The sequence below is a fragment of the Monodelphis domestica genome, chromosome 8 (genome assembly GCF_027887165.1).
Source record: "Monodelphis domestica isolate mMonDom1 chromosome 8, mMonDom1.pri, whole genome shotgun sequence".
NCBI lineage: Eukaryota > Metazoa > Chordata > Mammalia > Didelphimorphia > Didelphidae > Monodelphis > Monodelphis domestica.
Genome location: NC_077234.1, coordinates 84,402,839 through 84,429,169, shown reverse-complemented (window position 1 = coordinate 84,429,169; position 26,331 = coordinate 84,402,839). Strand labels below are relative to the sequence as shown.

Below are 26,331 nucleotides of genomic sequence, written 5' to 3'. Positions count from 1 at the left end.
ATTTTTTAAAATTATTTTTTTATTTCAGTTCTAACATTGGAATTGGAAATGACATTTTAAAGCTAAACCCAAAGTTTGGCATTATACAAAATGATTCATTTTGTTCCTGAAGTATCAGTTGTAGGATTAGATAATAGAAGAAATAAATATATTTACTATTTTTTAAATTTAAATTTCATAAACCAATTCCTATTCATAGTAAAATATTTTCTGATTAATGCTATATTTTTATTGTTGAAAATAACTTTAGTTTTGAAAATGGATGATGCATAAGAAAACTGGTTTTTAGGACCTACTGATCTTTACCACTTATGTGATCCAAGGAAAATCACTTAATCTTGATAAAATAAAGATAATAATACTTGACACTTCTAAGCTCAAGAATTGTAGTGAAGATAGTACAGAATCAGAATTTCCAACGTGGAAGGAACTTTAGAAGACATCTTGTTGAAACATTTTGAAAAAAAGATTTCCCTTTAAACCATATCTGATAGGAAGTAATCCATCTTTTGTTTGAAAACCTTCAGAAAAGGGGACCCAAAATAGCATATTCCACATGTGTACAGCTCTAATTATTAGGATATTTTTCCTTACATCAAGCCCAAATTAACTTCTTTGTTACTTCCCCCCCATTGTACCTATTCTTGCTCTCTAGGACCAAAAAGAATACTTTGGATTCCTCTTCCATTGAAAACCCTTCAAATCCTATTATGTTCCCCCTAAATATTTTCTTTTGCAGCCTAAGCATCTCCTATTCCTTTGACTATTCTTCGTATGACTTAAATTGAGGCCCTTTATCATCTGTTTTGTTCTACATTTTATTACTACAATTTCAAACTTTGGCATCAAAACTAAATACAATGTTCCAGATGTGCTTTAAGCAGAGCAGAATACAAAGGAATAGTATTCATTTCATAGCCATTTATGAAACCTGCTATATGATAAGCACTGGACTAAGATTTTGGCCACTGTGCTACTCTAATACAGTCTATAATACGATTAGCTTTTTTTGCTTCTATATATTGTATGTTCATTGAGCTTATAAAGTTTATTAAAGCCTCTAAATTTTGTCACATGAACAGCTATCTAATAAAGTGCTATATAATTTTGAATTGCCGTTATTAGCCCTAATGTGTCTATAATTACATTTTCTGTATTTTTGTAGGTTTCTATGCCAGCAGCTCATGCAACTTCATCTGCTCCCACAGTGACCTTAGTGCAGCTCCCTAATGGGCAGACAGTTCAAGTCCATGGAGTTATTCAGGCAGCCCAGCCATCAGTTATTCAATCTCCACAAGTCCAGACAGTTCAGGTATGCATATGTAAGAGTTTTTTAATCTACTTATATATAAGCTTCATATGGCTTTACTGATCCCCTTTTTTTAACTGTCATTTTAAAAATGATCATTCAAACAAGGATGATTTTATCTCACTGTAAATGCTTATTTCCTGGACCTACCACTCCTTACTGTGATACTTCCCTCCCCCCCCCCCCCCCATTTCTTTTGTCCACTATCTATTGTCCTGTACCTGACATACTTTCCAAGTAACATAGAGATAGAATTATTTCATCATGTATTCAGTAAGTGGCATGATTACGGTACTGAAGAGATAGCTATTACAGTGTTAAATTTTGGTGGTAATTTTGAACCAACTTCAGCCCTTCTCTAAACTTAAGTGAAATGTTCTTGCTACACTAAGTTGGCCAAGTATGACTATCAGTCAGCCATTCTAATAGATATTTCACTAGTTGAGTTAACATCCTGACAAGATGCTTCAAAAAAATTACTATTATTTCTTCTTAGACTCAAAACACTTGAACCCTGCCAAGATCAACATTTGCTTTAATAGACATTGACTTCAATTTTTACAATCAACAAAAAAGAAAACAAATTATTTTGAAAGATAGAGGCTTAGAAATAAGAGATCAAATACTTCTAAACTTGTTCTCATTGATATGTCATTAATATTTTTGGAGGGTAGCAAGGTGGCTCAGTGGATTAAGATCCAGGCCCAGAGACATAGCAGCTAAGATCAACATTAGCTTAGAATTTAAACTCATTTGCAAAACATTACCCAGAAGAAAAAAAGGAAGATAATAAGCACTATCATCTCATAAAATAAAAAAATAGGAGGCGGAGTCAAGATGGCAGCATAGAGGCAGCAAACGTTCAGACCTCTGGAAACCCTTCCTTATGATAACAAACTAAATGCTCCTAGGGGACTGAAAATCAAACCCAACAACAAGACAGAGCCAAGGAACCCTCCTGATGGAATCAACTTAAAAGGTACGCCTCCCAAAGCTAGAATTTGAGAACACTCAGGTTTAAGGGGAAGGAAGAAGGAAGGTCCCAGGACCCCTCTCCTACCTAGAGCACTAAGCCTCCATCAGCAGCCGGAACCTCCAGGTTGGCAAAGGCACTGGTCTGGGGGGAGTACATTGCAGGAAAAGCTGTGTCAGGCTCAGAGCATCAAACACAGGCAGTGGGAAGCAGATAGAGACGAAATGCAGAGCACAGAGCGGGCAGCAGTTGCTGCAGTGAAGACATTCATTCATTCACATCCCCACACACACACCTGAGGTTTTGGCATCAAGGCACATTCAGCAACCTAGCAGGATTTGATCCCATCAAAACCTTCAGAGGGAAGGGAAGCTCAAGCTCCAACACCCCTCCCCCATAGACTGCACTGAGATTTACTGACAAAACTCCCAATGGTGAAAGCAGAAAGAAAAGCCCAAAACCACAAAAAAAAAATTGAGAGGAGCAAGAGCTCAGGCAACTGCAGGGAGTAAAGAAGGGGTAAATATGAGAAAACGACAGAAAAAGAAAAAAGCAATTGCACTCTATAGCTTCTATACAAGCAATGAACAAAGAGCAAACGGAACAGAGAAGGATGAGGAAACACAAAGCCAAAAAAAACAAAAACAAAAAAAAAACAGAAAATCCAGCAAATTGGATACAGGCTCTGGAAGAAATCAAAATACAATTCAAAACACAATTAAGAGAGACTGAAGACAACTGGGAAAAGAACTTAAAAACTAAGATAAGTTATCTGGAAACAGACACTTGAACTAAAACAAGAAAATAGAGTCTTGAAAGCCAAAATCAACCAGCTTGAAAATGAGGCAAAGGAGATGAAAGATGAGGCAAAGAAGATGAAAGATGACCTCCTAAAAAAATCAGACCAGAAGGAGAAGGATGACCAAAAAGCCAGGGATGAAATCCAGTCTTTTAAGAATCCAGAATACAAGTAGAATCAAGAGACTTCACTAGGTAGCAGGACACTATAAAACAAAATCAAAAGATTAAGAGACCCAATAAATTAAAATGATATGTATCCCTATAAAAAAGAGGTAATTGGTAACTTAAAAACTGTTTTTATCACCTGGGCAGCTAGAAGAATTACACTTAGAGGGAACAGTGACAAACTGTATAGGATGAAATACCAAGACCTAAATATGTATATAGATTTATGTATGCATAAACGTGTGTGTGTGTGTGTGTGTGTGTGTAACTAGAGCTAAAAAAAGAGGCTAATACTAAAAGAAATGGGATAAGAAACAAAAGGGGGTACATTTTTATGTCACAAAGCAGCTCATGGCAGGAGCAGGGGAGAACATCAATACACTAGAAGGATGAAGAGGTTGGACATAGGAAATACTCAACTCCTACGTGCATTGAAATTGACTCAAAGAGGGAAGAACAATCCAATCCACTGGGGCAGAGAATTGATTTGCACCCTATAGGGAAATAGAATGGTAACAAACAGACTGGTGGGGAGGGAAGGACTGGTGGTTAGGGAAGCAATACAAAGGAGGGAGAAGTTGGTGGATAGTTTTAAAAGACTAAAGAAAATAATGAGGGGGATTGAAAAGGGAGGGGGGTAGAAAGGGAAGTAAGATAAGGGTGGGAATTAGGGGGGCACTGATTAAAAACAAAACATTCGTGTAGATTGAAATAGTGAAAGGAGAAAAGGCAGGAATAGGAGTAGAAATCAAAATGCTGGGAAATACACAGCTGGTCATCATAACTCTGAATGTGAATGGAATGAACTCACCTATAAAAAGCAAGTGAATAGTAGAGTAGATTAGAATCCAAAACCCTACCATATGCTGTCTACAAGAAACACACATGAGGAAGGTAGACATGCATAGGGTAAAAGTAAGAGGTTGGAGTCAAATCTATTGGGCATCAACTGATAAAAAGAAAGAAGGAATCTCAATCATGATATCTGACAAAGCCAAAGTAAAACTAAATCTAGTTAAAAGAGATAAGGAAGCTAATTACATCCTGATAAAAGGCAGTATAGACAATGAGGAAATATCAGTACTCAACATGTATGCACCAAATGGTATAGCATCCAAATTTCTAAAGGAGAGAAACTCAAAGATGAAATAGATAAAAAACTACTAGTGGGAGACCTGAACCTTCCTCTATCAGAACTAGATTAAACAAGCCAAAAAGTAAATAAGAAAGAGGTAAGAGAAGTGAAAGAAATCTTAGAAAAAGTAGATTTAGTAGATATGTAGAGAAAAATAAATGGGGACAAAAAGGAATACACTTTTTCAGCAGCACATGGTACATTCACAAAGATATAGCAGGGCATAAAAACATTACAAACAAGTGCAAAAGAGCAGAAATAATGAATGCAACTATCTCAGATCACTGTGCAATGAAAATAATATTTAATCAGGGTACATGGAGAGGCGAATCAAAAATTAATTGGCAATTAAACAATATGATTCTCATAAAATAGCAAAATACCCTCACAGAAGTCCTTGGCAAAGAGACCATAAAGAATTTAATTAGAAAAGAATGAAATGAAGTATTACTGGGCATTTCTCAATATCATAGTTTGAAATATCCAGAATGACTTTGGAAGGTTTCCAGCAGAGCAGATGTATTCTCAATATAGGTTCTATAGAAAGATATAGACAAGAATTACCTAGAATGAGAGGCAACAGGCAGATTGTGATGTATAATGTTAGAGACATGTGAATGCTGATTAGCTATGACTATTTAAGTAAGGGGAATAAATAATATTGTAAGCTTAGCATTTTACATTGTTAACACAGTAACTATAGAATAGTTGGATCTAATAAAGCCTTAGAGGGAGGGAGAGAGAGAAAAGGAATGAAGCTGTTTTTTAAGTACATGACAGAATTATTAATTGCCAGTATTTGTAGACAACAAATTTTATGAGGAAGATTTAGAGAAATCTGTCAAAAGTTGCACTGAATAAAAGAATATTGATCATTTGTGATGCTTTACCCAGTTTGCCAATGAGATCCCAAATCGAACTGAAATAATTATAACCTTGCCACTTGAAGAAAGACAACCTATTCTAGGGTATAAAACACTTAACTACAATGTTTATTTAACATGTCATATAATGACTTTATTAGTCTTATATAGTGCCAACTAAAACTTTTTATTTTAAAATGAGGTACCTTAGAATAATTATGAAGCCATAAATTTAATTAAAGACCTTTGGAATTGACACTAGAGTTAAATGAATCATTTAGGAAAACAAAAAGTAGTTGTAAGTAAAATCTTGGTAGAGGCTTTCATGAGATTCTCTTGGATACAGCTTAGCCTATATGGAGCAATGGAGTCAACTGTATGGCTCTGGATTGAGAGTCAGACCTAGAGACAGTTGTTCAGTTGAAGAATATTTATCTTCATTGGTCATGCCCAGTGCTCTTGCTCTTGCAGACACTAGGCACAGGTTCTAGTGCTACTTGGAACCTCCATAACCTCTTGTGTAGTAAGTGTTTGGTCATCATTTCAAAGAGGGGAAAAACATCCATAGTTATGAAGGAACAGAGCCGAAAGCCCCCCTCCTTACCTCCAGGTAAGGACCAGAGAACAGAGAAAAAGGGCAGTAACCAGACTTCTCCCAGGATCACACTACCTTGGAAGCACTAAAAGCCTACATTCCCAACTTCGGATGCCAAGAGGGCAGAATGAGGTAGCAAACCTGCTAAGGTCTCCCAAATTCCTCTTCAGACAGACTTAAAACCAAAGCCTCATACCAAATACTGGAAGAGTGAAGCAGTTTTCCAGAGCAGAGTTGCTTCAGCACAAGCAATCTCATTAGGGTGGGAAAGGAGTAAATTCCAAGCAAGCAGCAGCAGGAAGGACAGACTACATCCCAGATGATCACGTGAGGTGACACAAACCACCGCAACAAAACTGTTTGGCCTGACTATCAGCCTCAGCAAAACAGAGGTGCTGTTCCAACCCGCACCAGAGAGGCCAACGAACCAGCCATGCATTACAATTGACGGCACACAGCTTTCTAACGTCAACACTTTCAAGTACCTGGGCAGCACCATCGCCAACGACGGGTCCCTAGACCACGAGATTAATGCCAGGATCCAAAAGGCCAGCCAGGCACTCGGGCGGCTGAGCTCCAAAGTCCTCCAACACAGAGGTGTAAGCACTGCGATGAAACTCAAAGTGTATAACGCAGTGGTCCTCAGCTCGCTCCTGAACGGTTGCGAGACATGGACACTGTACCAGAAGCACATGAAGCAGCTGGAACAATTCCACCAACATTCTCTCTGATCAATCATGAGGATCTGATGGCAGGACCGAATCACCAACCAGGAAGTCCTCGACAGAGCCAACTCCACCAGCATCGAAGTCATGGTCCTCCAAACCCAGCTCCGATGATCTGGACACGTCCACATGGACCCACAGTGAATACCATAACAGGTATTCTATGGTGAACTGTCAGCTGGCCTCGGGAAACAAGTCCGACCAAAGAAAAGATACAAGGATCAGCTAAAGTCAAACTTGAAGTGGGCTGGCATCACACCAAAGCAATTAGAACTCGCTGCCTCTGTCAGAAGCAGCTGGCGAACCCACATTAACCATGCCGCCGCCACCTTTGAAGATGAAAATCGTTAACGTCTTGCCGCTGCGCCGACACCAGGCCACAACCACACCTCCCATAACAACTGGAGTCCCATGCCCCATATGCCACAAACTTTGCACCTCAGTCTTTGGACTTCAAAGCCACATGAGGGTACATCAGTAGATGATAATGCACAAAGACAATTGTCATTCGCAGTCACCGGGAGACTACCACTGACCTATGAGGCTCCACCCCAGTGCTGGCCAGCAACTAACTCTCGAGGTCTGGTGCAAGCCAAAAGCAATACCCCAAACCTCAGCACAAGAAGCATGGAACAGTGCCATCACCAGTCCACAAGTAGAGATCAACTTTTTTACACAGTTTTTTAAAATCATAAAATAAATGAAAAACAAAAATAACTCTAGGTGGTTACCATGGTGACAGGGAGATTCAAAGATACCAACACAGAAGAGTATAACATTGTTAGAATAGCTACATGTATAGCATCAAAGAAAAATGTAATTGGCCTTACACCTAAAAAGACCTCATGAAAGAGTTTTTAAAAGACTTAAAAAAGAGAGTTAGACTAAAAATTGAGAGGAGGGATTGAGAGCAATACAGGAAAGCCATGAAAAAAAAGGAATTAACTTCCTGTAAAGGAAATACAAAAAATGGGAAAAGATGTCCCAAAATTTGCCAAAGAAAACAACTTTTAAAAGTCCATTTGGAAAGTGTGGTTTAAAAAAAATTCCCTGTAGAGAATAAGTCTGTAAAAAGTAGAACTAGCTAAATGGACATGTAAACCCCCTGAAGAAAACAATCCCTTAAAAATTAGTATTTGATAGATTGAAAATAATCACTCTAAGAAACAAAATAACAGACAGAAAAGAAAATGTGAAATTTCTCATTGGAAAAACAACTGACCTGGAAAACAGATCACACAGAGTTAATTTAAGAATTACTGGATTGCCTAAAAACCATGAGCAATAAAAGGCAAAACTTTCTTAACATCCCTGAATCAGAGGATAAAATAGAAATTTAAAGAATCTGTTGATCACCACCTGAAAAAGATCCCCAAAGCAAAAACTTCAGAAATGATAGAGTCAAATTGTAGGGCTCCCAAATCAAATTAAAAATACTAAAAAGCAGCCAGAAAGAATTCAGATTTCATGGATCCACAATCAGAATTAAACAATATGTAGCAACTTCCATGTTAAAGAACTTCAGGGCTTGGAATGCTTAGGAACTAGAATATGGTCTATAAAAAAATCAACTGAATTAGAGCATAAAAATCTCAAACAATTGCAGAAATATTAGATACTCCCTTTTTGGACCGTAGTGCAATAAAAATTACATTCATAAAAGGCCTTAGAATTATAAACTAAAAATTATTTGGTAAGTAAATAAACCTAAAGAATAAGTACATTGATAAATCAAAGGAAATAATTGATCATTTCATCATTATTGATGTCGTTAAAGATGACAACAATGAGACAAATCAAAATTTGTGAGATGCAGAACAGCTGCAAATAGAAAAAATTATATTTAAATGCTTATGTAAAATAGAGATAAAGCACATCAATGAATTGGGCATGCAACTGGGGGAAAAAAAGCTAGTAAAAGTACAAAATTAAAATCCTCATATAAACCCTATAATAAAAATCATGGAAATATTTTTAAAATTAAAGTTTATTTTAAGTATGAGCTGGTTTGGGAGTGGGACAATAAAAAAAGAAACCATTGTTAATTTCAATTTTTTTAAACTCTTACCTTCCGTCTTGGAGTCAATACTGTGTATTGGCTCCAAGGCAGAAGAGTGGTAAGGGCTAGGCAATGGGGGTCAAGTGACTTGCCCAGGGTCACACAGCTGGGAAGTGTCTGCGGCCAAATTTGAACCCAGGACCTCCCGTCTCTAGTCCTGGTTAATTTAATTTTAAAAGAAACCCAAATGACCATTATCAAAAATAAGGATGATTACATCACCAATGAAGATGAAATTAAAGCAATTATTAGGAATTACTTTGCCCAATTAAATGCCAGTAAAATTTACAATCTTAGGGAAATGAATGAATATTCACAAAATATAAATTGCCAGATTAACAAAGGAGAAGATAGTATAATTAAATAATACACCTTATATGAAGCATGGGATTGAAGAAGTCTTAAAAAAGCTCCCCCCCATCCCCCCAAAAAATCTCCCGAATCAGATGGATTTATAAGGTAATTTTACCAAATATTTAAGGAACAATTTCAATATAATATAGACTTTTTTGAAAAAAAAAATAGGTAAAGGAGTCCTTCATATTCTTTTAGCAAACAAATATGTTTTTGATTCCTAAAATAGGGATCAAAACCAGAAAACTACAAACCAATTTCCCTAAAGAATGATACAGGGGGCATGCTGGGTAGCTCAGTGGATTGAGAGCCAGGCCTAGAGATGGGGGGTCCTAGGTTCAAATCTGGCCTCCCTAGGCAAGTCACTTGACCCCCATTGCCTAGCCCTTACCACTCTTCTGCCTTGGAGCCAATACACAGTATTGACTCCAAGACGGAAGGTAAGGGTTTTTAAAAAAAAGAATGATAAAAAATGCTTAAATAATATACTAGCAAAGTGATTACAGCAATATATCACAATAATCATACACTATTACTAGGTCGAATTTATACAAAGAATGCACAGCTGATTCAGTATTAGGAAAATTAAACCTAATAGACAATACCAGTAACAAAAATAAGATTATATTAATACATAAAAAAAAAACTTTTTGACAAAATACTACTACACCCATTCCTATTTTTCTTCAATTTTTTTCTAAATATGTATAAAAACAATTTTTGACACTCTTTTTCTAATATTTTGAGTTCAAATTCTCTCCCTCTTTCCTCTCCCCCTGCTCTCAGACAGTAAACAAATTTTATGTTGTTTATTGCATGGGTTATCATACAAAATAAATCAGTATTGTGGAGGAAGATTTAAAAATCATTTCTTAAACAACAGCAATATTCCATTATTTTCATAGACCATGATTTGTCTCGCCATTCTTGTTATCCAAAAAGATTGTACCGTTTCATAGCTCCACCAGGTATTAGTATTCTGATCGGTCTACAACTCCTTCAAAATACACTATTGCCAGTTTTTTATCATCTTTGCCAATTTTAAAGATGAAGTGAAATTCCAAGCTTATTTTTATTGTAATTTTTCTTGTGATTAGTGATTTAGAACATTATTTCATGTGGTTGTGAATACTTTGTAATTAATCTTTTTTATTAAGTTTTTTTAAATTTTTAAATATTTTTACATGGCTACATGATTCCCCTTCCCAGTGCTGACAAGCAATTGCTCGGGTTATACATGTGTTATCACTTGATACCTGTTTCCATAATGTGATATTTAAATCACTTTTAAAAGACTGATATATATTAATTTAAGGTCGCCAAGGAATTCACTTACGTAATTCCTAAATGAAATACTCAAATCAGCTGCCAAATTTTTATGGTGTTTTAATTACAAATAAGAGGAAGAAAGTATTAGAGAGACAGAGACAGACCAGCCTCGAACTGACTCTAGCCCTCCTCACAGGAAGTCCTGAGAACTCCAGAGGCTGTTCTCTACCTCACTTCCTGTGTCTCACATGTGCCAATTGTGGCTCTAGCTTGACCTAGGACCGCCCAGAGGTCTGTCCTTTTTTTGCACATTGTTGCTGGCCACATTGCTGTTGAAGGCCATATTCTCAAATATTTAACTATTGAGTTTTGCTGCAGCCCTTCCTAATCTTGTTACACTGAGTAGGGTGGAAAATGTAGTTTCCAAGACCTGATTCTGTTATTCCCAGTATCTCTATTGTTATTGATCAGGAAATACGATCTTCTAAAATCATCATTCTAAAATCCGATCTTCTAAAGAATAGTCTGAATAGGGTGGAGTATTTTTGAAACTCACAATATTATTCATTTTTATAAGTGTAATCTTTTAAAATCAAAACCCCAAATCATAAAAATAAGTGCTGAATCATATGTTTTTCTTCTGTATTGCTGCTCCCACAGTTCTTTCTCGTAAGTCCCTTGGGATTGCCCTGGATCATTGTAGTGCTACTAGTAGCAACATTTGATCTTTCCACAGTGTTTTAATTTTCGTGTACAGTGTTCTGGTTCTGCTCGTGTCACTTTGCATCAGTTCATGGAGGTCTTTTCAGTTCATATACAAAACAAGTAATTCATCATTCCTTAAGCACAATAGTATTCCATCAGCAACATATACCACAAAGAGTGGGGCTATGCAACCCTTTTTTATTATCTCTTAGGGGTACAAACCTAGTAGTGTTATTGCTGGATTAATGGGCAGGCATTCTTTTAAAGCCCTCTGGGCATAATTCCAAATTGCCTTCTAGGGTGGTTGGATCAATTTACAATGCCGACAACAATGCATTAGTGTGCCCAATTTTTTTTTTTAACCCTTTACCTTCCGTCATGGAGTTAGTACTGTGTATTGGCTCCAAGGCAGAAGAGTGATAAGGGTGAGGTAATGGGGGTTAAGTGACTTGCCCAGGGTCACACAGCTAGGAAGTGTCAAAGGCCATATTTGAACCTAGGACCTCCCATCTCTAGGCCTGTCTCTCAATCCATAGTGCCCCAATTTTGCCACATCCCCTCCAACATTTATTATTTTCCTTTACTATAATATTGGCCAATCTGCTAGGTGTGAGGTGGTACCTCAGAGCTTTTTGGTGGGGTGGGTTCTTTGCAATTCTCTAATCAAGAGGGATCTAGATCACTTTCTCGTGTGATTATTGATAGTTTTAATTTCTTCATCTGAAAATTATATATTTATGTACCTTGACCATTTGTCATTTGGCTTGATTTCTTGTACATTTGACTTAGTTCCTTATTATAAGTTTGAAATTAGACCTTTCTTAGAGATTTTTATTACAAAGATTTTTTTCTCTGTTTGTTGCTTCCTTTCTAATTTTGGTTGCATTCATTATGTTTGCACAAAACCTTTTTAATTTAATATAATGGAAATTTTTTATATCTTGTAATGTTCTCTATCTCTTGCTTGGTCTTAAATTCTTTCCTTACCCATAGTTCTGATAAGTGTAGTCCATATTCACCTAATTTACTTATAATTTCCATCTTTATATTTAAGTCATTTACCTATTTTGAATTTATATTGATATAGGGTGTGAGATGTTGATGATAATCTAACTTTTCCCATACTGATTTCCAATTTTCCCATCAGTTTTTGTCAAATAGTGGCTTCTTGTCCCAAAAGCTGGGATCTTTGGGGTTATCCAACACTAGCTTGCTTAGGTCATTTACACCAAATCTATTCCATTGATCCACCCTTCTGTCTCTTAGTACCATATTGTTTTGATGATCACTGCTTTATAGTACAGTTTAAGATTTGGTAGTGCTAGGCCCACTGTCCTTCACATTTTTTTTATTAGTTCCTTTGATATTCTTGATCTTTTGTTTCCCAGATGAACTTTGTTATCTAATTCTATTAAAAAAAGATTTTTGGTCGTTTGATAGGTATGACACTGAATAAATCAATTAATTTAAATAGAATTGTCATTTTTATTATATTAGCTCATCCTGCTCATGAAAAATTAATGTTTTTCCAATTGTTTAGATCAAGTTTTTGTTTGGGATATATTAGGGTTTATGTGACTGAATATATTAGTGGTCACCAGGGATTTAAATTCAATCCCAATGAAATACTCAAGTCAGTATTGGATTTGTTTGGTGGTTTATTTACAATAGAAGGAAGAAATGAAGAAGAAGAGGGACAGGGTAGAAGATCTGCTCCAACATGGCCTAAGCCAGGGCAGTTCAGAGGCCTCAGCCAAGGGGCCTTCACAGAAGATTAAATCTAGTTCATCTTCCAGCCCTGAGGCCTCCTCCAAAATGAGGGACCTCCTCGGAAGATAGTGCCTTCAGAAATCAAGGAAAAGGGGAGTAGGCCTTATCACTCACCAACGTCTCTCATTCAGGGAAATGCCTCACCTAAACCACGCTACAGAGTCCTCCGAGTTAACTTCAACGCCAAGTCCTCCAAAACTGCAAACACTCCAAACACTGCCTAAAGCTCCCGACACCGCCCAGAGAGCTCACAGGAAGTGATGCGAAATATACAGGCCGTTCTTTACATAACTTCCTGTGTCTCACATGTACCAATGATGGCTTAAAGTTGACTTAGCCCAGGGGGTCAGTTGTTTCTGATTTGTCCCTTGCTAGCACTTGCCAATCATAGGCCATCCTCCCCTACAGTTAATCCTTAAGTCAGGGTGTATACATTTCTGGTTGCTAGAATTCTAAAAACTATGCAGGGTGGAGTAAATCTAAAATTCACATTTTATTTGCATGAAAAGTGTTTTGCAGTTGTGTTCATATAATTCCTGAGTTTGTTTTGGCTTATAGATTCCCAAATATTTTATGTTGTCTAGAGTAATTTTAAATGAAATTTCTCCTTCTAATTCTTACTGCTGAGTTTTGTTGGAAATATATAGAAATGCTCACGATTTATGTGGGTCTATTTTTGTACCCTGAAACTTTGCTAAAGTTGTTAATTATTTCCACTAGCTTTTTAGTTGATTTACTCTGATTCTGAGTATACCCTCTGCAATGAGGAATAGTTTAGTTTCCTCATTGCCTACTATAATCCCTTCAATTTCTTCTCTAATTGCTACTACTAGAGTTTCTAGTACAGTATTAAATAGTAGTGGTGATAATAGACATCCTTGCTTTACTCCTGACCTTATTAACTTATCCCCATTGCAGATAATACTTGCTAATTGTTTTAAATAAATACTGCTTATTATTTTGAAGAAAGTCACTTTCATTCCTGTCCTTCCTAATGTTTTCAATAGTAGATTGTTTTCCTAATATTGAACCAGCCTTACATTCCTAGTATCAATCCTATGTATCCTAGTATCAGTCCTAGTATCAATCACTATGACCCACCTGGTCATAGTGAATAACCCTTTTGATAACTTGGCTGTAGTCTTTTTGCCAATATTTTATTTAAGATTTTTGCATCTTTATTAATTAATGAGATTGATCTATAATTTTTTTCTCTGCTTTTGGTCTTCCTGGCTTGAGAATTAGTACCACATTTGTGTCATAAAATATATTTGGTAAGACTCCTTCTTAGTTTATTTTGTCAAATATTTGTATATTATTAGGATTAATTGTTCTTTAGAATTCACTTGTGAATCCATGTGGCCCTAGAGATTTTTTCATAGGGAGTTCCTTGATAGCTTGTTCAATTTCTTTTCATATATATATGGGATTATTTAAGTATTCTATTTCCTCTTTTGTTAATCTAGGCAATTTACATTTTTGTAAATATTCTTCCATTTCACCTAGATTATCATATTTATTGTCATAATTGAGCAAAATAGTTCTTAACAATTGCCTTAATTTCCTCTTCATTAGAAGTGAGAGAGTCCTTTTCATTCATGGTACAATTTTTTTAATTGCATGCCCAATTCACTGATTTCTCCTTTGTTTTTTTTTTGTTTGTTTTGTTTTGTTATAGGCATTCACAGAAATAAAATTTCCCCTGAGTACTGCTTTGGTTATCTCCCATGTATTTTGATATCTTGTCTTCTCATTTGTCATTCACTTCATTGAAATCAGTGATTGTTTCTAGGATTTGTTCTTTAACCTACCAGTTTTGGAGAATCAGATTATTTAATTTTAAATTTGGCTCTCCATAATTCATTAATATAATTTTTATCACATTATGATCTGAAAAATTGCATTTATCATTTCTACTTTCCTACATTTTTTGCAGTCTTTTTATGCCCTAGTTTGTGATCAACCTTTGTATGTGTACCATGTGTTGCTGAAAAATAGGTATATTCCTTTTATTTCTCTTCAGTTTTCTCCAAATATCTCAAATTTTTCTAAAATTCATTCACTTTCTATATTTATGTTTTGGTTTGGTTTGTCTAGATCTGGTAGAGGTCTCCCACTAGTATAGTTTTACTTAAGCTCTAATAGTTTCTTCTGTAGAAATCTGGATGCTTTACCATTAGGTGTGTAATGATGAGGAGTAGGAAAGAGAACCATTGGGGGTGAATGGAATGTTGAGAGATCTACAGGTGCATAAGGCAGGAATGATCATTGGAAACTGGATAAGGACTCCTGGGTCTTGAGTTCAGAGACACAGAAAGGAGTGGAAAGAGGAGCTGTTTCTCTGAGCCTTTTTCAAGACACCTGTGGAGATTTCTGTCACAGACAGAAATCTTATCACTGGTTCCTGTTACAAAACTGAATTACTCTGAGGACCTTCATTTCATGAACTATTGAGATACTGGATTCAAGTCATTGACCTGTGTTCTCTCTCACCCTTTCTCTCTTTTTCCCCCTTCTACCTCTCCCCTGCCTTACAAGAAGACCTTTTATTTCTATAATTAGATTATTTAGAAATATAGGATTTAAGATAGTTTTGGGGAAGGGAAGGTGAACTTTGGCAAACTCTGCCAACTCAGGGGATGGACCTTTGGAAAGAGATTTCAGAAATTAGGGTGATCTACATCCTCCTAACCTCTACCTATTCTCCCTTACCCCAATTCACAATTAAAACACATTTGAGCAGTCAGATAAATTCAATCTTATTTATTTACACCAAGGGAATAAGCTCATTAGCAGACTCCATCTTGCTGCCAGCTTTTCAAGAATACCTGAAGGGGAGACTTGAGAGCACCACAAAGTAGCGCATATACGGATTGGGGTTCCACATACCTCTCCTAGTAGAGAAGACTTCCCTGGTGCTTTTGAGGACTGGCATGTCCATCAAGGGACAATACTTCACTAAGGGGAGATTTCCGTTGTGACACTCTTAAGTAATCAGGGACTCCTGGAGGGTGGTATTGATGGAAACCATTTCATCAACCTTTGTCTCTCTCTGCCTTCAACCTTCATTCTTCATCTAAGGAGTTCCCAAATTACATGTGCATACATGTTGAGTACTGATATTTCCTCATTGTCTATACTGCCTTTTATCAAGATGTAATTACCTTCCTTATCTCTTTCAATCAGATCTACTTTTGCTTTAGCTTTATCAAAGAACATGATTGCTATTCCTGTCCTCTTTTTCTCAGTTCATACCTAATTCTGCTCCAGCCTCTTACCTTAACCCTGTGTATGTCTACCTGCTTCATGTGTGTTTCTTGTAAACAATTTATGGTGGGATTTCGATTTTTAATCGACTCTGCTATTCACTTCTCTTTTATGGGTGGATTCATCGAATTCACAATTATGATTACCATCTATATTCCCCATCATTCTGATTTCCTCTTTTATCTTCTTTCTCCTTTCACTCTTGCTACACATCAGTGTTTTAATCAGCCCCCTTTGCCCCTCCCTTATTTTACTTCCTTCCCCATATCCCCCCCTTCCTTATTCCCCTTCTCCTTCTCTATAGGGCAAGATAGGATTCTTTCCCCCAATAAATCTGGCTGTTCTTCCCTCTCTAAACTGATTCCAATAAGGTTTAAATATTATCTATCACCACCCTCATACTCACCTTCTTGTAATGATATTCCCCCACCCATGCACCTCTTTATATGGTATAATTTATCCCATTTTACCTCTTCCTTCCCATTTATCTTAGTACCATCCTCTTTCCCCCCCAATTTCTTTTATATATTGTACTAAACAACTTAATACCATACCTTCTGCCTATGTATAGTTCTTCTCTCAACTATGATAATAATTTTTAAGAGTTTCAGATATCATTTTTCCATATAGGAATATAATCAATTGGACCTTATTGAAGCCCTTACATTTTTTTTCTCCTTATTTATCTTTTTATAGTACTTTAAAATTTTGTATTTTGATATCAAATTTTCTGTTTAATTCTAGTCTTTACTTCAGGAATGCAATCTTCTATTTTATTAAATGACCATACTTTCCTTTGAAAGTATATAGTCAGTTTTTTTGTTGTTGTTGATTTAATTTTTTTTAAAACCCTTACCTTCCTTCTTGGAGTCAATACTGTGTATTGGCTCCATGGCAGAAGGGTGGTAAAGGCTAGGCAATGGGGGTCAAGTAACATGCCCAGGATCACACAGCTGGGAAGTGTCTAAGGCCAGATTTGAACCTAGGACCTCCCCTCTCTAGGCCTGGCTCTCAATCCACTGAGCTACCCAGCTGTCCCCTTTATACTCAGTTTTGATGGGGAGGTATGATTCATGGTTGCAGACCCAGTTCTCTTGCCTTTCAGAATATCATATTCCAAGCCTGTGGTCCTTCAGTGTGAAAGCTGCCAGATACTGTCTCATCCTTACTGAGGTTCCGTAATAGATGAATTGTTTCTAGACATTTTCAGTATTTTCTCCCTGCTGTAGAAGCTCTTGAACTTGTCTATAACATTCCTGGGAGTTGTCATTTGGGAATTTAATGCAGTGGGTGATATGTAGATTCTTTCAATGTCTATTTTTGCACTCTTCTTCAAGAATATGCAGGCAGTTTTCTTGGATAATTTCTTGTAATATGATGTGTAGGCTTTTTTGTTGTTGTTCATGGCTTTCAGATCATCTGATGATTCTCAAATTGTCCCTCCTGAATCTATTTTCCACGTCAGTTGTTTTTTCCATGAGAAATTTGTTGTTTTCTTCAATTTTTTTCCATTCTTTTGGTTTTGTTTTATTAATTCTTGCTATCTCGTAAAATCATTAGCTTCTACTTGCCCAATTCTAGTCTTTAAAGACTTATTTTCATCCAAAATATTTTTATTCTCTTTTTCAATGTGGTCAGTTCTTTTTTACTTTTAAACATTATTTTATTTGGTCATTTTCAAGCATTATTCATTGGAAACAAAAATAATTTTCTTTTCCTCCCCACCTCCCGCTAACCCTCCCATAACCGACGCGCGATTCTACTGGGTATCACATGTCTCCTTGATCAGAACCCATTTCCATGTTGTTGTTATTTGCATTAGGGTGTTCATTTAGGGTCTCTCCTCAATCATATCCCCTCAACCCCTGTGGTCAAGCAGTTGCCTTTTCTCAGTGTTTTTACATCCACAGTTTGTCCTCTGCTTGTGGATAGTGTTTTTTCTCCTAGATTCCCGCAGATTGTTCAGGGCCATTGCATTGGCACTAATGGAGAAGTCCATTACATTTGATTGTACCACAGTGTATCAGTCTCTGTGTACAATGGTTTCCTAGTTCTCCTCCTTTTGTTCTGAATCACTTCCTGGAGGTTGTTCCAGTCTCCATGGAATTCCTCCACTTTATTATTCCTTTTAGCACAATAGTATTCCATCACCAACATATACCACAATTTATTCAGCCATTCCCCAATTGGAGGGCATGCCCTCATTTTCCAATGTTTGGCCACCACAAAGAGAACGGCTATGAATATTCTTGTACATGCCTTTTTCCTTATTATCTCTTTAGGGTATAAACCTATGGCTGGATTAAAGGTCAAACAGTGCTTTATCACCCTTCGGGCATAGTTCCAAATTGCCCTCCAGAATGGTTGGATCAATTCACAACTCCACCAGCAATGAATTAATGTCCCTATTTTGCCACATCCCCTACATCATTCATTACTTTTGTTTGCTCTCATGTTAGCCAATCTGCTAAGTGTGAGGTGATACCTCAGAATTGTTTTGATTTGCATCTCTCTAATTATAAGAGATTTAGAAGCACACTTTTTCATGTGCTTATTAATAGTTTCAATTTCTTTATCTGAAAACTGCCTATTCATGTCCCTGGCCCATTTATCAATTGGAGAATGGCTTGACTTTTTTTGTACAATTGATTTAGCTTTTTGTAATTTGAGTAATTAAACCTTTGTCAAAGGTTTTTGTTATGAAGATTGTTTCCCAATTTGTTGCTTCCCTTCTGATTTTAGTTACATTGGTTTTGTTTGTACAAAAACTTTTTAATTTGATGTAGTCAAAATTATTTATTTTACATTTTGTGACTCTTTCTAAGTCTTGATTGGTTTTAAAATCTTTCCCTTCCCAATGGTCTGACATGTATACTATTCTGTGTTCACCTAATTTACTTGTAGTTTCCTTGTTTATGTTCAAGTCATTCACCCATTCTGAGTTTATCTTGATTGTAGAGTGTGAGGTGTTGATCTAAACCTAATCTCTTCCACACTATCTTCCAATTTTCCCACTATTTTTTATCAAATAGTGGATTTTTGTCCCAAAAGCTGGGGTCATAGACTGCCTTGCTGAGGTCATTTACCCTAAGTCTATTCCACTGATCCTCCTTTCTGTCTCTTAGCCAGTACCAAATTGTTTTGATGACCACTGCTTTATAATACAGTCTGAGATCTGGGACTGCAAGACCCCCTTCCTTTGTATTTTTTTTTCATGATTTCCCTGGATATCCTTGATCTTTTGTTCTTCCAAATGAAGTTAGGTATGGTTTTTTCAAATTCAGTAAAGAAGTTTTTTGGTAGTTCAATGTGTATGGCACTAAATAAGTAAATTAATTTGAGTAGGATTGTCATTTTTATTATGTTAGCTCCTCCCACTTTTGAGCAATCAATGTTTTCCCAATTGTTTAGATCTAGTTTTAACTGTGTGGAGAGTGTTTTGTAGTTGTGTTCATATAGTTCCTGTGTTTATCTCGGCAGATACATTCCTAAGTATTTTATATTGTCTAGGGTGATTTTAAATGGTATTTCTCTTTCTAATTCTTGCTGCTGAAATGGGTTACAGATATATAGAAATGCTGATGACTTATGTGGGTTTATTTTCTATCCTGCAACTTTGCTAATAGTTGATTATTTCAACTATCTTTTTGGTTGATTCTCTAAAATTCTTTAAGTAAACCATCATATCATCTGCAAAGAGTGATAGCTTGGTCTCCTCATTGCCAATTTTTATAACTTCAATTTCTTTTTCTTTTTTTTTTTAATTTTAAACATTTTATTTGGTCATTTCCAAACATTATTCACTGGAAACAAAGATCATATTCTTTTCTTCCCCTCCCCCCTCCCACCACCTTTCCGTCTCCCATAGCCGACGCACGATTCCACTGGTTATCACATGTGTTCTTGACTCGAACCCATTTCCCTGTTGTTGGAATTTGCATTAGAGTGTTCATTTAGAGTCTCTCCTCAGTCATATCCCCTCCAACCCTGTAGTCAAGCAGTTGCTTTTCATCTTTTCATCAGTGTTTTTACTCCCACAGTTTTATACTCTGCTTGTGGATAGTATTTTTTAGATCCCTGCAGATTGTTCAGGGACACTGCATTGACACTAATGGAGAAGTCCATTACCTTCGATTGTACAACAATGCATCAGTCTCTGTGTACAATGTTTTCCTGGTTCTGCTCCTTTCGCTCTGCATCACTTCCTGGAGGTTGTTCCAGTCTCCATGGAATTACTCTACTTCATTATTCCTTTTAGCACAATAGTATTCCATCACCAACATATACCACAATTTATTCAGCCATTCCCCAATTGATGGGCATCCCCTCGTTTTCCAATTTTTGGCCACCACAATGAGTGCAGCTATGAATATTCTTGTACAAGTCTTTTTAAACCTTATTATCTCTTTGGGGTACAAGCCCAGCAGTGCTATAGCTGGATCAAAGGGCAGATAGTCTTTTATCACCCTTTGAGCATAGTTCCAAATATCCCTCCAGAATGGCTGGATCAATTTACAACTCCACCAGCAATGAATTTGTGTCCCCACTTTGCCACATCCCCTCCAGCATTCATTACTTTCCATAGCTGTCATGTTAGCCAATCTGCTAGGTGTGAGGTGATACCTCAGAGTTGTTTTGATTTGCATCTCTCTGATTATAAGAGATGTAGAGCACTTTTTCATGTGCTTATTAATAGTTTTGATTTCTTTGGCTGAGAACTGTCTGTTCATGTCCCTTGCCCATTTGTCAATTGGAGAATGGCTTGATTTTTTGTGCAATTGATTTAGTTCTTTCTAAATTTGAGTAATTAAACCTTTGTCAGAGGGTTTTATGAAGATTATTTCCCAATTTGTTGCTACCCTTCTGATTTTGGTTACATTGGTTTTGTTTGTACAAAAACTTTTTAATTTGATGTATTCCAGATTATTTATTTTGCACTTTGTAACTCTTTCTAATTCTTGCTTGGTTTTGAAGTCTTTCCGTTCCCAAAGGTCTGACATGTATACTATTCTGTGTTCGCCTAATTTTCTTATAGTTTCCTTGTTTATGTTCAAGTCATTCACCCATTTTGAATTTATCTTGGTGTAGGGTGTGAGGTATTGATCTAAACCTAATCTTTCCCACACTGTCCTCCAATTTTCCCAGCAGTTTTTATCGAATAGTGGATTTTTGTCCCAAAAGCTGGGATCTTTGGGTTTGTCATATACTGTCTTGCTGAGGTTGCTTGCCCCCAGTCTATTCCACTGATCCTCCTTTTTGTCTCTTAGCCAGTACCAAATTGTTTTGATGACTGCTGCTTTGTAATATAGTTTGAGGTCTGGGACTGCAAGACCCCCTTCCTTTGTATTTTTCTTTTCATTATTTCCCTGGATATCCTTGATCTTTTGTTTTTCCAAATGAACTTTGTTATGGTTTTTTCTAAATCAGTAAAAAAAAATTTTGGAAGTTCCATGGGTATGGCACTAAATAGATAGATGAGTTTGGGTAGGATGGTAATTTTTATTATATTGGCTCATCCTACCCATGAGCAGTTAATGTTCTTCCAATTGTTCAAGTCTAGTTTTAGTTGTGTGGAAAGTGTTTTGTGGTTGTGTTCATATAGATCCTGTGTTTATCTCGGGAGATAGATTCCTAAGTATTTTATTTTGTCTAAGGTAATTTTGAATGGGATTTCTCTTTCTAGTTCTTGCTGCTGAGCTGTGTTGGAATTATATAGAAATGCTGATGACTTATGTGGGTTTATTTTGTATCCTGCAACTTTGCTAAAGTTGTTGATTATTTCGATTAGCTTTTTAATTGAATCTCTAGGATTCTTTAAGTAGACCATCATGTCATCTGCAAAGAGCGATAATTTGGTCTCCTCCTTGCCTATTTTAATGCCTTCAATTTCTTTTTCTTCTCTAATTGCTACCTCTAGTGTTTCTAATACATGTCAAATAATAGAGGTGATGATGGGCATCCTTGTTTCACTCCTGATCTTAATGGGAATGGATTTAGTTTATCTCCATTGCAGATGATTTTAGTTGATGGTTTTAGATATATACTGTTTATTATTTTTAGGAATGACCCTTCTATTCCTATATTTTCTAGTGTTTTTAGTAGGAATGGGTGTTGTATTTTATCAAAGGCTTTTTCTGCATCTATTGAGATAATCATGTGGTTCTTGCTGGTTTGCTTGTTGATGTGGTCAATTATGTGGATAGTTTTCCTAATGTTGAACCAGCCTTGCATCTCTGGTATAAATCCTACTTGATCATGGTGGATGACCCTTCTGATCACTTGCTGGAGTCTTTTTGCTAGTATCCTATTTAAGATTTTTGCATCTATATTCATTAGGGAGATTGGTCTATAATTTTCTTTATCTGTTTTTGGTCAATTTCTTTTTCTTTAATTTCGACTGCTAGTGTTTCTAGTACAATGTTAAATAATAGAGGTCATAAATGGCATCCTTGTTATACTCCTGATCTTATTTGGAAGGCTTCTAATTCATCTGCATTGCAGATGATGTTTGCTGATGGTTTTAGATATTTACTGTTTATTATTTTTAGGAAAGACCCTTCTATTCCTATGCTTTTCTAGTGTTTTCAATAGGAATGGGTGTTGTATTTTATCAAAGACTTTTTCTACCTCTATTGAGATAATCATGTTATTTTTTTTTTTCGGTTTGTTTGTTAATATGGTCAATTATGTGGATGGTTTTCCTAATATTGAACCATCCTTGCATTCCTGGTATGAACCCTGCCTGGTCATAGTGGATAACCCTTGTGATGACTTGCTGGAGTCTTTTCGCTAGTATCCTATTTAAGATTTTTCATCTATATTCATTAGGGAGATTGGTCTATAGTTTTCTGTCTTTGTTTTTGACCTGTCTGCCTTTGGAATCAGTACCATATTTTTGTCATAAAAGGAATTTGGTAGAACTCCCTCTTTGCTTATTCTGTCAAGTAGTTATTGGGATTAGTTGTTCTTTGCATGTTTAATAGAATTCATTTTTGAATCCATCTAGTCCTGGGGATTTTTTCTTAGGTAGTTCTTTGATGGCTTGTTCAATTTCTTTTTCTGATATGGGGTTGTTTAGGTAATTTATTTTTTCCTCTTTTAGTCTAGGCAATTTTTATTTTTGTAAGTATTCATCCATATCACCTAGATTGCCATATTTGTTGCCGTATAATTGGGCATAGTAGTTTTTAATGATTCCCTTAATTTCCTCTTCATTAGAGGTGAGATCTCCCTTTTCATCTTGGATACTGTCAATTTGGTTTATTTCTTTCCTTTTTTTAATTAGACTGATTAGTACTTTGTCTATTTTATTTGGTTTTTTCAAAGTACCAGCTTCTAGTCTTATTTATTAAATCAATAGTTCTTTGACTTTCAATTTTATTAATTTCTCCTTTGAGTTTGAGGATCTCTAATTTAGTCGTCTTCTGAGGATTTTTAATTTGTTCGCTTTCTAATTTTTTAATTTGCATGCCCAATTCATTGACCTCTGCCCTTCTTAATTTGTTAATATATGAACTCAAGGATATAAATTTCCCCTCGAGTACTGCTTTTGCTGCATCCCATAGGTTTTGAAAGGATGTCTCATCATTGTCATTTTCTTCAATGAAGTTATTAATTGTTTCTATGATTTGTTCTTTAACCGGTTTTGGAGAATGGTATTGTTTAGATTCCAATTAATTTTTGATTTACATGTTCCCTTACTAATTATTATTTTCATTGCATTGTGATCTGAGAAGTTTGCATTTATTATTTCTGCTCTTTTTCACTTGTTTGCAATGTTTTTATGCCCTAATACATGGTCAGTTTTTGTGAATGTACCATGTGCTGCAGAAAAGAATGTATATTCCTTTTTGTCCCTATTTATTTTTCTCCACATGTCTACTAACTTTAATTTTTCTAAGATTTCCTTTGCTTCTCTTGCCTCTTTCTTATTTATTTTTTGGTTTGATTTATCTAATTCGGATAGAGGAAGGTTCAGGTTTCCCACTAGTATCGTTTTTCTATCTATTTCATCTGTGAGCTCCTCTAGTTTCTCCTTTAGAAATTTGGATACTGTGCCATTTGGTGCATACATGTTGAGTACTGATATTTCCTCATTGTCTATATTGCCTTTTATCAGGTTGTAATTAGCTTCCCTATCTCTTTTAACTAGATTTAGTTTTACTTTGGCTTTGTCAGATATCATGATTGGGACTCCTGCCTTTTTATCATGTGATGGCCAATAGATTTGACTCAAACCTCTTACTTTCAACCTATTTCTATCTATCTTCCTCATGTGTGTTTCTTGTAGACAGCATATGGTAGGGTTTGGGATTCTAATCCACTCTGCTATTCACTTGCATTTAGTGGGTGAGTTCATTCCATTCACATTCAGAGTTATGATTATCAGCTGTGTATTTCCCAACATTTTGACTTCTACTTCTGGTCCTGCCTTTTCTTCTTTCATTATTTCCTTCTACACCAATGTTTGTTTTTAATCACTACCCCTAGTTGCCACCCTTATTTTACTTCCCTTTCTACCCACCTCCCTTCTTAACCCCCCCTTATTTTCCCTGTAGTCTTTCTAAAATTACCCCCTGCCCCCTCCCTCCCTTGTACTGCTTCCCTCCCCACCAGTCCGTTTATTACCCTTTTACTCCCCAAGGGCGCACATCTATTCTCTGCCCCAATGGATTGGATTGTTCTTCCATCTTTGGGTCAATTTCAGAGCCCGTGAGTGTTTAGTATTTCCTATTTCCAACCTCTTTACCCTTCCAGTGTGTTGATATTCTCCCCCCTCTCACCACGAGTTTCTTTGTGATATAAATTTACCCCCATTTGTTTCTTTTCCCATTTCTTTTAATATTAACCTATTTTTTTAGCTCTAGTTATATATATATATATATATATATATATATGCATACACTTGTGTGTATTTATGCATGCATATATCTATATACCTATTTATGTCTTGTCATTTCATCCTATACAGTTTGTCAATTTTCCCTCTAAGTGTACTTCTTTTAGCTGCCCAGGTAATAACAACAGTTTTTAAGAGTTACCAATGACCTCTTTTCTTGTAGGGATACATATCATTTTAACTTATTGAGTATCTCTTTTTTTTGTTTTGTTTTGTTTTTTTTTGTTTTCCCTTTTTTTAATTATCTTTTGATGATTCTCTTGAGTTCTGTACTTGGACATCAAATTTTCTGTTCAGGTCTGATGTTTTCTTTACAAGTTCTTGGAATTCTTCTATTTTGTTGAATGACCATACTTTCCCCTGTAAGAATATAGTCAGTTTTGCCGGATAGTTGATTCTTGGTTATAGACCTAATTCCTTTGCTTTCCGGAACATCATATTCCATGTCTTTTGGTCCTTCAGTATGGATACAGCCAGATTCTGTGTTATCTTCCCTGTGGTTCTGTGGTATCTGAATGACTTCTTCTTGGCGGCTTTTAATGTCTTTTCTTTGGTCTGATAGTTTTTGAATTTGGCTATAACATTCCTAGGTGTTGTCAGTTGGAGATTAAGTACAGGAGGTGATCTGTGGATTCTTTCAGTCTCTACTTTTCCCTCTTGTTTGTAAACCTTAAAATTTCTTAGACTTATAAATGTTGGAAATTTCACCATTGGGAAATTTCATACTTGGAAAATTTCTTACTGATAGTGTATTGGAATGTGAACCCCATTAGCATGGGAGGTTCCTTCTCCTCCCTTCTTAAGATTACTTTAGGACAGAAACCTTTTGCTGAACAATGGAAAAGGCTTTGACCTATGCTTAAGCACAGAACAGGAATTTCTTTGAGTCATGATTGATTTTAGAATTAATACAATAGAGATACTTGGAATGACAGAATCAGGTCTTGGAAAATACAATTTCCACCCCACTCAGTCCTAACAGGATTTAGGAAGGGCTGCAGCATAGATCAAAATTTAATTATTTGAGAATATGACCTCCAACAGACATGTGCAAAGCCACAGACCTCTGGGCGGTCCTGGGTTAAGCTAGAGCCACCATTGGCACAGGGAAATTGATGGACAGTGATTGGTAGATGTGAGAACTTAGGGGAGGGAACTTGGATGGTTTCCTTAAAGATAGAGTGGTCTGAGGACGGAGGGGGTGGTTGGAGAGTTTTGGCTCTGAGTGGTTGGAGAGGTGCTCTGAGAAGCTTGCTCTGAAGGAAGCTGAAGGTGGGGGCCTCTGAGACTGTTTCTCCATTTTGGTCACGTGAGTAATAGGGACTGATCTCTTTTCTTTGCCCCAGCTATCTAAGGGCTTGGGCCCTTTGGCCCAGCCTAAACAGAAGGGGTATTTAAGCCCTATTCCCTTCTCTCCCCTTTCTCTCTCCCCCTCTCTCTCT

At 36.3% G+C, this 26,331-nt stretch overlaps 1 protein-coding gene across 4 annotated transcripts in view; it reads left to right on the top strand.

The window, feature by feature from the left end:
• The window catches only part of CREB1 (cAMP responsive element binding protein 1), a 100,370-nt gene that overhangs the window by 29,590 nt on the left and 44,449 nt on the right, over window positions 1-26,331 (top strand). For all 4 annotated transcript variants that reach the window (XR_008913938.1, XM_007501848.3, XM_056807187.1 and 1 more), the window contains exon 3: window positions 1,166-1,312. Coding sequence is in view for 3 of the 4 variants with exons in the window: in XM_007501848.3 (XP_007501910.1) it covers window positions 1,166-1,312 (147 nt within the window). In the remaining variant the exon portion in view is untranslated. The remainder of the gene's footprint in view (window positions 1-1,165; window positions 1,313-26,331) is intronic.